This window comes from Amia ocellicauda, chromosome 1, assembly GCF_036373705.1.
Source record: "Amia ocellicauda isolate fAmiCal2 chromosome 1, fAmiCal2.hap1, whole genome shotgun sequence".
In the NCBI taxonomy this organism is placed as follows: domain Eukaryota; kingdom Metazoa; phylum Chordata; class Actinopteri; order Amiiformes; family Amiidae; genus Amia; species Amia ocellicauda.
Window position 1 is genome coordinate 54,408,333 of NC_089850.1, and position 12,853 is coordinate 54,421,185.

Here is a 12,853-nt window from a genome sequence, read left to right on the forward strand (position 1 = left end):
TTGAGAGTAACAGAGGACTTTGAAATTGATGCATAAAAAGCACAAATTGGTGCATAAAAATTCACCAGAAGGCAGCAAATGTGTGTGACACTCAGCATCTCCCGGGTAGGACCCCCAGACCCCCGCTTGGTTCGTGTCCCCCGGGAATGGGGCCGCTGGTGTCCCTTATTTTCCACATTGCAAGTGGCAACCCTAAATATACCCTAACACCCTGTTTGCCTTTTTTATTGCTTCCCCACACTGTTGGGATGGAGAAAGTGAGGAGTCCACGTAGACTCCTAGGTCTTTCTCATGTGTTACCTGCTCTAGTTCTTTACTCTCAGACTACTACTAGTTTACTCCAGTAGTCGCGCGCTGACGCGTGCTCGCTTCGCCATGGCGCCGCGTTTCCATGGAGACAGAACAACACGGGCAGCGCGGAGGCAGCGCGCGCGCCACAGCAGCGGACATAAAACAACAACAAACATCATTAAAAATCACATTCATCAGCACATTCATCAGCATCAACGTGGCTTTAGGGCTGCATTCATTTTTGCTTTCAACCAGTTTGGACTATTTCAGGAGAAGACATTGTTTCAGACGACAATGGTAAGACGAGCAGCCGGAGCGCTTTAAACGCGGACATGTACTGTGTGAGATACTGATAATTACAATATGAGATATGATGTGTGTGATCTGCACTGTCGATATTTATTTCATGGGTATAATGTTCATGCCGCCATCAAAATGTGTTCTGCAATCCCGTTGTCAGTAAAACAACGAGATCATCGTCCACTGTGAAGTATCATTATTGAATTAAATCGTTTTAAAGTTGACTTTTGTCTGTATTAGTCTGTGCTTTAATTGAGCTGGAGTTACGTGAGATTCTCAGCATTTAAAGCAATGATTCTTCATCTTAAATAGATGTAATGAAAATGTAAAAAGTACAGGATAATATAGAGAAGATAAATCACACATAATTCCTGAAGAAGGAAAAGTAACAGTTCAAAATAAGGTATTGACCAGCTATGATCTGTAGACATCTGTTTCATAATGGATTTACTGTTGGGGTCCAACAATCTGCCTGAATGATCTTGTCCTGCCAAGCTGACTTGATGGGACTGACTTTGAAGGACATTGAAGTCTTGTCTGTCACAACGTGTCTCTTCTTCTCCTCAGCCTGCGAGTGTCATCTCGTCCTCGACCCACTCAGGGAGCTCTCATCACTCTCGCCGCTATCGCACCCGGGCCCTCACGTCCCAGGTGGATGAGACGCTCTTTGCATCGCCCCAGAAAGTAAATGTTCATTTCTTTATATTTATATCCACTGTTTCTGCGGTCTGACAATAGCAGGGACTTCCAATCTACCACTCTGAAAATTCAATGTAAAAACCAGGTTGCCTTTTAACAACTGTGTGAATGAAATCCTTGGACTCTCTACCATTACCTTGCTGTCATTCCTTTAAACAAGATGCTCTTTATATTGCTGCCTCTGCTCTGGACTGGACTTCTCACTTTCCGCAAAACACAACAACCAGACGAGAAGGCTATACCAAGATTAGTCTTCACTGTGAGCCTAGTTTCCTTTCATGTTGTGCTCTCTCTCCTCAAGCTGTCGGCCTCCGAGGGTCTGGATCCAGTGACCCAGGGGAAGGCCGGAAATCGAGGATCGTCTCTCTCGGCTCCAGTCCGGAAACAACAGAAACCAGAGACGGTCCGCATCATCACCAAGGACCTCATCCGAGAACTAAAGCAAGTGTCTCAATGTCTGTCTCTGAAGGTTTACTATCTTAAGAAGTATTGGTTGGACTCAAGTGAGTGTACAATGCTGTTGCTCTATCAGTTACACAGTGTAGACACATGCATGGCCTTCGATGAATGATATATTGATTAGTCTCCCATGGAATTGGACTTCTTCCTGGGTTACACACTTAAAAACATTCAAATCAGATAAGACATGACCCCGTCCACTACCCCTGACACACATTAATTTTTAACTCTGTCTCTTTAGAATCCCACGCAAGGATCCTTCTGGAATGTCCATAATTTTTCATCCTGGGGAGTTTCAGAGGATTGCATCGGCAGCTCGCGCTGCCACCAAAGAGGAGATGAAGGCAAAGATGGAGGCTCTGCGCAAGGAGAAAGAGGCAGCAATTGTGAGTGAAGCACCTGCTCCTAACTGGGGTCTTTCAGCAGTGGTAAACAGTCTCTTTGCTGAACGTCTCTTTGGTGCGTCTGCTCTTCAGTGGATGGTACAAATGTAATGCCACCTTGTGCCATGCTGATGTTGCCAGTCACCCAGTTCTGCTTTTGCACAACCCCCCAAAAAATAAAATCATTCAAAAAAGTGGTCATATTTTTGTGTTTTCTTTGTTTGTTTGTTTTTACACATGTGCTTCCTCCTCTGTGGTCCTGACAGGATGCTGCAGAGGACAGGAAGGCCCAGATTCGACAGGCGGACCTTTCTCGTCAGAAAAACAAGTGCCTGAGTGACCTGGAGGTCGAGGCCAGGGACAGAGCGCAGTATCTACTGGAGAAAGCCAACACCATGAGGATGGAACAAGAAGATGAAGTCAAAAAGCTCAATGAGGTGTGGCATCCCTTCGGCCTGTCAGGCCATCACTGCATTAGCATGCGTTGCTTTGTTTTGCGTGGTTTCACAGAGGTTGGAACGGAGGAGGAGGGGTTCAGCACTGCGCTAGAAAGCTCCCAGTTTCATGGTTTTTGAGGAACAGATATTTTACATATGTTATGCTCTCTTATGTATGCTTCTTGAAGTCCAAGGTGGATCTCCACATGTGCAGCAGCAGTACAATTACCCTGTTAACCATGCTTGGGGTGTCTGTGCCTCAGCTGATCCTGGGTGCTCAGTGCCACGCGGTGAGAGACGCTCAGGTCCTGGAGAAGCAGCAGATCCTGGCCGAGATGCAGCAGGAGGAGCGGCGTCTGGACGCTATGATGGAGGTGGACCGGCGCAGGGCCCTGGAAGTGGAGGAGCGCATCGAGGAGCTGCGCAAACAGCAACGGATCCAGTGAGAGCACTGTCTTATCCATCAGCCCCCTCCCCCGCTGTGCACACACACAGGTCCATGAAGCTGCCCCCCCTACTAACGGCACGAACAATTAATTAGTGGGGGGCCAACTTCTCGGTGCCCTCGCACCCGGCCAGCCCGATCTAGTGCTAAGTCATCATCAGACTGTGGCTCTTTTCAGACTCTGCTGAGTCATTCTTGTGATGCCTGATAACTTCATTGTGTTGTTTTTTTCCTTTAGATTAAAAATATGTAAAGGTGAAGCGATGGTAAACACTGTATGCATATGGCTATTTGCTTAGAAATATTTTGCAAGGGGGACATGGAATATTTTACTTTTTTAAGCAATATCTATCATACAACACAACAGTTTTTTCAATCCCCCTGGACTTACAACAAGACAACTTAATACAAACAAGGCTCTGCATTGTAATGACTACATCCCATATAGTTCTCTGTCTTCCTCTCTCCCCGTACTCTCTCTCTCTCTCATACGCGTTCTGAAGGGGAAAGATGCAGATCGTGTCTCAGATGGAAGAGCGATCGGAGGAGCAGATGTTGAAGCAGGAGATAAAAGAGCAGGAGGGGCAGCAGCTGCTGGAGAACCTGGAGAAGCTGCAAATGGAAGAGTTGGAGGTGCGGGTCTGAGCGCTGCACACGAGCCTCCAGTCATGCAGGGGTCAGGAGGAGCCGTTGGGCTCCATTGCATGATGTTGTAATCTTCACAGATGGCTAACCTCTGCATGAAGTTCTGCACAAAGAAAGTACAGCAGATATCTGAAGATAATCTGTCCAGAGAACGCAGTAGTCACTGTAGTGACAGTGGGAGATCTGTCTTCAGTATCTATTGTTTTGCAAAGCAGTCTCCTGTCTGCACTTTAAGACACTTAAGGCACTTTAAGGTTTAAGACAGTGTGTCACAGTGAGCAGAGCTGTTTCCTTCAGTCAGTTCGTGTTCGTTAAACTTATTTTTCTTTTTCAGGGTTGTTTCAAAATGAGGTGCCTGATATTGACTTTCCCTTTTTAAGTACTTTAATTTTCCCCTGCACAGTTTTACAATTGATGTTAAAAAAGATCAGATCATTATCAGTCTTTTCAAAGAGCTAAACCTCGGTGGTCAGCAAACCTGCAAAAACAATGACAAAGAAAAACCCACAACAACAAGGCAGCTGCAGAAGTGAAAACCCAGTGTGCATTTGTGCTGACCTGTGTCTTTGGATTCCCAGGCTCTGGAGAGGAAGAAACAGGATCAGCAACGCCTGCAGCTGGAGATCCTCAAGATCAATGAGGAGAGCCTGAAAGCCAAGGAGCGCAAGAAGGAAGAAGAGAGATTGGCTGACCTGCACGCCCTGGAGTATACGCGCAAAAAGATGGTGAGACAGCCAGGAGAAAGAGGCGGACAGACAGGGGAGAGGCCGGTGATGGGAGATGGAGATTGACTTAGACAGGGAGAAAGCACACGCTCTGCCAACGCTAAAAAATAACTCTTGCTCGGGAAACGTCGGTAACAGGGCGCATAGCATCTGAGCCCATTACAGTGCCTCCATTCCTCTCCAAACAGAGCAGAGTGTGCAAGTCTCCCATGTTAGGGTCTGTTGGTGTGGTGTAGGGGTAGTCAATTATTTTATGTCAGGGTCCAAATTTCTTGGTCAAGGTATAATCAAGGTCCAGACTCAAGAGGTGGGAAAAAAATCACACCTCCAGGTGCTGCTTTCCAACACACACACAATGCTGTTGATTCGTAATATACCCTGTAGCTTACATATTTAGTACATTCATTTGACAAAATACAAAAAGAAAATGTCAGATCATTGCAAATATTAGTATTAAAATGTTTTCAGACCACTTTTCATTGTTTTCTCAAGTTTTTTGTCCCACCTCCGAAAAACCAATCGAACGCATCATATAGTTCTGCCCCCGGAGCAGTTCTGTCCTAACAGAGTTGGTTTCCAAAACCTTGCTTCACCGATTGGGTAATTTACCTCTGCCTGAAGGCGGGACTAAGCAGAGTGACAGTCCAGAGAGCCTTTGACAGGTTAGAATTATTGTAAAGAAGAAAACGTGAGGAGGTAATACTGGATTTTGTAAACGTTGTGGAAGGAGCAATCGGCTGTCAGATCTTCATCGTGAAACCGTAGAAATAGTAAAATATACCGTTTTATATATTTACATTTTGCATAGAATAAAAACTTGCATCAACAACCGTACGTATTGCATTTCCATTGTGTTTTCGTGGTTAAATAAAAGTATTTTCATGGTCCATTCAGAAGCACCTGGCGGTCAGGATTTGGCCCGTGGCCCGTCTATTGGTTTAGTGGATTTGTCTTTCAGGTGAGGCTGTGCTTAGTAGGGCAATTAGAGGTGGGCCTGGGTGGTGGCGGTTCAAATCCGAGTAATAGGATAAGACTGAGTAAGACAAAATCATAAAGGTCTTGTCCAGAAGTTCAGCGAGAAATAAAACCACTCCTTTTGTACTGACTGCGCTGCTGCAGGCTGGTGTCCTGGCTCTGTGTGTAAAGGGTGTGGTTGTAATGGTGGTCTGAGATGGAGTGTGTTGTGTTTACAGGAGCGCGAGGCAGAGTACGAGGCAGAGCAGGAGCGCGTGAAGAGGGAGAAGGAGAAGGAGGTGGCTCGACTGCGTGCCCTGCAGGAGAGAGACCGGGACCACAAGGCTGAGCAGGTAAGACCCGCCCGCTGCCTACCCATCACACCTGCAATACAGCCATGCACTGCTCCTGTATCTCGGAGAACAGCAGTAACTACGCCTGCTTGGTAAGACACACCAATTAAATGAAGCACGCCAAAGATCAAGATTCAGTTTATGTATGTTAATCACTTGTAATGGAATCGTAACAAGTAAATCTGTTAAATGCTTAGGGAAGGTATTAATTTGACAACAGAAAATTAGTCCAAGTCTCTTCCCTCTCTTCCCTTGAGGACGAGCTGCGAGCCCGAAGGAACCAGGAGGCCACTGAGAGGGAGTGGCGCAAGAAGGAGCGGGAACAGGCGCTGAAGAAGGCACGGGAGGAAGAGCGTCTGAACCGCGCCAGGCTGGAGCAGGTCACCCACAAGGAGCATCTCCTCGCCATCCAGGCTGGCCGAGAGAGGGCCGAGTTCGAGAGGGTGCTGAGGTACGGATCTGGCCCTGCCCGGTGTCGCTCCGTTATCAGTGTCGTATGATTTTAGTGTTTAGTGTACGGGTAGCCGCTCAGAAGGCCCCTGACTCAGGTCCCATTCTCCGGTTGCCCGTGAATCCACACTGCCGTCTCCGCTCTGCCATCAGGGCCCAGCAGGATGCCGTCGCGGAGGAGAGGAGGCGGGAGGAGAAGCACAGGCTGGAGCTGCAGCGCCACGCGGACGGGGTGCGCCAGCAAGTGAGGGAGAGGGAGGCGCGCGCCATCGAGCAGCGCAGAGACGTCTTCCGCGAGGGCGAGCGGCTAAACGAGGAGGCCAGGAGCAGACGAGCCAGACTGGACGAGATCAAGGAGAAGAAGCTAAGGGAGTTGAGGTGAGAGCGGTAATTAGGGCAGATCTGTTTTTGTTAATAAAAATTGCACTGTGGACATTTTCCTACATGTCTGCGGTAAAAAATATATTGAGTTTTACTAGTCATGTGTTTTGTTGTCATTGTCTCTGCAGGGTGGCTGGACTCCCTGAGAAATACTGCATTGAGGTCGAGAGAAAAGTGCACACTCTTCCCACCCTTGCTCTCTGAGACAGGCTGACCAACACGGACGCTAACATTCAATTTAGCAATTAATTCTTACAATCAATTTTATGTTCAAATATTTTAAAATAAGGAAGTTTGTTTGTAGCAACAGTTAATTGACGGACCTCTGCAACACTGCATCAATCGAGTGTTCAGGACCCCATTTCAGCTTTGTATGTGTGATTTTTAGACCACACCGGAATTAAAGTAATTCTGCTCACAATACCCATTTGTTTGGTGTTCACTGTGTGTAGATACTCCTCCAAAACCAGTTCAGGGCCAGTGCGGATCTTTTCTCATCTTCAATTAAACTCAAAATGTCAGCCTTATCCTACAGATTGCCTTTCCATGGCCCCTCTCTCTCTTTTATAAGTATGTATGTATTTGTGAGTCTCCTTCTCTATATCTATCTATGTACACTAGCGGTCAAAGGTTTTAGAACACCTACATTTTACCAGTTTTTGTTGAAATGTAGCCCAACCTCCCATGACCGTAATTTCCTGTCACATGGACAATAAATGAAATATTGGATTAAATATAATGTCATACAGACATACATACATCTAAAATGTTGTTACTCTGCAGTATATGACATTATACCATACAATAAAAAATAAACATTATTTTTGTTCTTACCTTTATGTTTGGGGTCGATTTCTCAATTTCTCAACACACAAATTATATATATATATATATATACACACACATACATTACATACATATATACAAGGTCATTTATATATACCAGAACTGGACCACTGAATAACTGTCCAATTGTGTGGTTCAAAATTCAAAATACAAAATAGTGGGGAATGCTGGTTGGCTGGTATTAAGGTCAATCAATGGTATTGCAAAGCATCTAATGTAGCCTACAAGATGTCAAATCAGAATCATGCATTTTAATTAGCATAGTTGTACACCATTCCAGTTCAAAAACAAATGGAAATGTTTTGTGACACTTTTGCTAATTTTCACCAAGCAAACATGGATTAAAACAAGACCAGAATTTACCAACAAGCCGCAAAGCTAAATTATAAGCGACTGCGTGGTTGGACAAGACCAGCCCAGGAAACAGTGTCACCTCTATGCACAGGAGCTGCGTGTAACTGCCAAATAATGCTTCAGAGGGTGTAGTAACACAGTTTATAACTGAAATGTACATTATTTTTCAGTTTTTGGTAACCTCTGGCAGTTTACCGCTTACCTACCTTTGTACCATTTCAGGTTTTTTACTGGACTTGAACTGCTTAAATCTCAATAAAAACTGGAAAAATTGGGTTGTTCTAAAACTTTTGACCGGTAGTGCAGTTCTCTCTCTCACTCTCTCTATATATGTCTCTCTATCTGTCTATAGATCTAATCTCTCTCTCCACCTTTAAACAGCACAAAACCTCTGGTGCAATTCATTATCAGACGAGGGAGGCTTTTTATTTAGTGTATAGACATACCACTGCTCACTTGTCGCTCGGGATCAGACTTTTAAGTTCAAGATAAACTGCTGAATTCCTGAACAAGGTAGTTGGTATATTTTAATTTCGGTGGACTTGCCCCCGACTGTCAGATCAGGAGAGACATGCAGCAGGTCTTGAAATAACCCAGGAAAGCTGGTAGAAGGAATGGCAGCTGAAGCCGTGGTTGTTCTGTCCATTGTGCTCCTGTCATGTCTGAACTCGCAGGTGGAAGGTAAGGTAGTTTCATTTTTAGATCAAAATGCTAAAAATATAGAATACACATATTTCTTTGTATAAAACGACTTGATAAGACAAATTCAAATTTTTATTTATTCATGTATTGATTTGTTTTTCATTTGGAACAGCAGTCCATTGTGATAGCTGAGCAAAATCATCATGTTGAATCACATTTTTTTTTCCCAGCAGTCCTTTATCTAGACATTTATTTCTTATTAAAAAAACAAAAAACAAAAAACTGTAGGTATGACAGGTTCTATGTATTTATTATCTCTATATCCTGAAGCAGATGTGTCTAACATTTAATTTTCCTATTTTTTATATATTAACAATATATCTATGTAGGGTGCATGTAAAAATAATATTTTCCCTTCAGATTTAATTACAGTATGGATATTTGTGTTAGTACACACAGAACTAACAGAACATGAGGATACTAAATACAATTCTTATTTATTATAGTATACATTTTCTTTAATACAAATATATGCAGTACTACTGAAAAAAATGTATTATGATAATATAAGTTTATTTTACCAAAGAAAATTGTCATATTGTTAGTTGTTAAACATATATATATATATACACACACATAATCATTGTACAATAGTTAAATTTACAAATAAACTAGTAAATCAATCAGCCATGTTTTTATTTTTATTTTTTACAATGTTTTATATTTACCAACTTTATCTGATGTTTATCTATTTGAAAGTTAGTGTCGACATAAAGTGTCAAACCACTGTTGTTCCCAAAAGTCAAGCTGTTGTCAAAGTTGTGAGGTGTTCAGTGTGTCTCAAATGTCAGTGTATTTCTTTGCATTTACAATTCGTAAGGGGTGTGGAAAGAGGCAAGATTTTATAGAATTAATAGTACTTTTATTAAATAACACATCTTAATTTTCTGTATTAAAATATGAACTTTTTTGTAGAACTTTTTATCTATTCTAGATATGTAAGACTTACTATTTAGGAATCCTTTGCAAATATCCTCTGTAGTGGTTTTAATACTGTACTGCAGCTCTGAAACATAATTCACAGATTCATATTAATACGTTAGACATGCATTTAAAAACTTGTATTAGTCGCAATAGTAATAATAATAAGGTTTTCATGAGGACTAAGCTATCTGTCTAAGCTATTCAAGAGTAGATCTGTGCACTAAATACTGGTTAATTAAAGTTTTGCTGTAATAACCACAATATCTCACACAACAGCATATTTTGATACATATTTTTGGTGACAATTATTCTGAGTATGAACATGAAACAACATTGTTTTATTTATTTTATAGGTGCCTCAGGGAAGAGATTACAGGTGTCCCAGACGACTCACATCAGTGCTGTTGTGGGGGAGACAGTCACCTTAAACTGTAGCTTCACCTACAATGGGACAATAGACAGACCAGTGTATCAAAAGCTCATCACACTGGAAGGCGGGAAGAGAGAAGAGATTCAGAAGAAGGCTCAGCGCAATGTAACTGACTCACAACCACACAGAACTGTGTGCAGATTTTCTTTCATCATTAGAAACATCAGACCTGAGAATGAGACGGTGTATTACTGTGAAGTGAAGATACCAGGTCTTGAAGCAGCAGAAGGGACTGGCAATGGAACACAAGTCTCAGTTTATGGTGAGGAGTTCCCAGGATTAGACCACTGTCTTCAAACCAGCCAATAACATTGCATACTGATGTTTTATTACATTCAAAACATCACCACACATCTATCCCTGACACATCTAACACATTGTTACCATCTAGTCCTAATTTTCTTTTTTAAATTCATTTAAATTCAACGAGATATTCTATCAATCATGATGGTGATGATGATTATTACTCTTGCCAATGGGTATGAGGGGCCGTTCAATTCAAAATTAACATAAAAAATAAATCATATACCAAAATGGATATATCATATACCAAGGTGGATATATCATATACCAGAAAAAATAATTCATATACCAAAATGGATATATCATATACCAGAAAAAATAATTTATATACCAAAATGGATATATCATATACCAGAAAAAATAATTTATATACCAAAATGGATATATCATATACCAAAGTGGATATTTCACATAGCAGGAAAAAAAAATCGTATACCAAAGTGGATATATCATATACCAGAAAAAATATTTCACATAGAAGAAAAAATATATATACCAAAGTGACGTGGTGTAGATGCTGGTTGGACATGCGCAGTGCGCGCAGTTGGTGAGAGACGAGCGCGGATCCAGGCATGAGAGCCGAGTGACGGACGCATCGATCGGTTCCAAGCAGGAGAGGACTTTACATATACATTAATATACATATATTACAGTTATAACAGTTGGTACTGGTGCTGTATTTGTTGTTTGTTATGTATTAATAACTTTGTTTTTTAATGTAATTTGGTGGTGACCAATGTGATGCTGTTCAAGTTTTTAACAAACATACCGGCTAATAAAGAGAAACCGATCTAGACTCATGACTCAGCACTGCCCGTACATACGTGTTTCATCAAACTGTCAATTAAGTGTCTCCACACCATTTGTGCATATACAGTGTGTTAATGTTATTTTTCGTGTTTTAATTAACTATATCACCCAAAGATGTTGTCACTTGAAACTGCTGAGTGACACAGTTAATATAATGTAGTTAACTGTATACACAGCTATAGGCTAGATTGAAGTAACTATAGTGGCTAAATCTGTGTATAGAGTACATATACACATAGGCAGGCTATATAAATATGTACACACACATTTTGTTGCCTTTTTCTGAATTAATACATTAATTGGAGATGCCAATAATTCAATCATATCCAGCTAATCGGGCGCCCGTCTGCGCGGCGGGGATGAGCAGCTGGAGCTCAGATGTGTGGATGTTGTTTCTATGTGCAGCTTGTTTTATTACAGTAACGGTATCACAGCAGAAGGGACACGGATAATGGGATTAATGTCGCGCACAGCTGCTCGGTACTGATGTGGTGTCGGTATCAGGGCTCACGGACTGGCTCTACTCCACAGAAATGAACACTGATGCGCTAGACTCCCATCTTCCATCTTTAATTCGCTGCGAGTGAGACGTTGAGTCGCCACCTTGGCTAAAAATGACCCTTCTTCTGAAAACACCAACATGATATATATCTATATATATATATATATATTTTTTTTTTTTTTCTGCTATGTGAAATATTTTTTCTGGTATATGATAAATCCACTTTGGTATACGATTTTGTTTCCTGCTATGTGAAATATCCACTTTGGTATATGAGTTTTTTTTTTCTACTATATGATATATCCACTTTGGTATATGAATTATTTTTTCTGGTATATGATATAACCACTTTGGTATATATATTTTTTCTGCTATATGATATATCCATTTTGGTATATTATATTTCCATTCTGGTATATTAATTCTTTTTTCTGGTACATGATATATCCACCTTGGTATATGATATATCCATTTTGGTATATGATTTATTTTTTCTGTTAATTTTGAATTGAACGGCCCCTCATACAGTAAATGGGAGTAGTAGAAGTGGTGGACCTGTTAAATGTTTCTAATTTGATTGAAATGTTTGAAAATTAGACTCCTTTGCAAGTAACTGATTTGCAGAGTGAGTGCTGCAGTGTGGTAGAGGGGTGAGAAAACCACGCGCACACACACTTCGACCTGCGGCCCTCGAGTCAACTTTCTTTAACCCAACGCAGCACAGTTATGCAAAATAATTATAACGGATAAAAATTAAGTCACCTATTTTTTAAATTATTATATTTTACATAAAATGCTTGAGAGTATAAGAATATTAAAACGGTTAAAACAGACCCTTTCAGCCTCTCTATTATGAGAGACTTTGAAAGACCATATTGGTTCCCATTGGATCTAGTGACCTGACTAAGTGCAGTTGATCCACCCTCTACAAACTGCACACCTGCACTTGATAGCAGTTATATTTATGAAAGTACAGCCTTTGCAGGTTTCTGTTTTGTTTTAATCTGGCCTCCTTTGTGAAAAAGCCTGTGTGTGTATTCATCTTGCCTTCTCCCCCCCTCAGTGCCTGCGTTCTGCCGCTTGTGCGATGTGAACGAATGCCTGACGGTGAGGGTGTTGAAGGCTGTTAATATGTAAAGTGGATAGATGGGTTTCACTTGCTCACTGTGCAATCTCCGGCCTGCAATGGTTTAATTACTCATTGTGCGCTTAGCTTGCCTTTCTCTAGATTCTGGTTAAAGTGGTCTTTTTAACTGACTTCCTTGCGTATTCTTTGCCTCGCCTCCAAGAACCCACTGAGAGTGCTGTTTTAACCCACTTTCAGTCTTCAGCCTATCACCAGAGTAAAAGGGGTCTAGTTCACATGCAAACCAGGCCATTTCACAATTATTATTTTTTTGTATGTATGTGTGTGTGGTTTTGCTGTCATTGATTATACAAAGTGAGTTTCAAAAGGTTAG

At 41.6% G+C, this 12,853-nt stretch overlaps 1 protein-coding gene across 1 annotated transcript; it reads left to right on the forward strand.

The window, feature by feature from the left end:
- The first annotated feature begins 396 nt into the window (after positions 1–396).
- Positions 397–7,355, forward strand: cfap45 (cilia and flagella associated protein 45). Its single transcript, XM_066709374.1, has 12 exons — positions 397–588; positions 1,159–1,275; positions 1,592–1,731; positions 1,991–2,135; positions 2,399–2,569; positions 2,833–3,011; positions 3,518–3,647; positions 4,238–4,384; positions 5,578–5,691; positions 5,949–6,142; positions 6,295–6,519; positions 6,651–7,355. Exons 1-12 carry the CDS (start codon positions 586–588, stop codon positions 6,724–6,726), a joined length of 1,641 nt encoding a protein of 546 aa, XP_066565471.1. The 5' UTR covers positions 397–585; the 3' UTR covers positions 6,727–7,355.
- Positions 7,356–12,853: the final 5,498 nt, after the last annotated feature.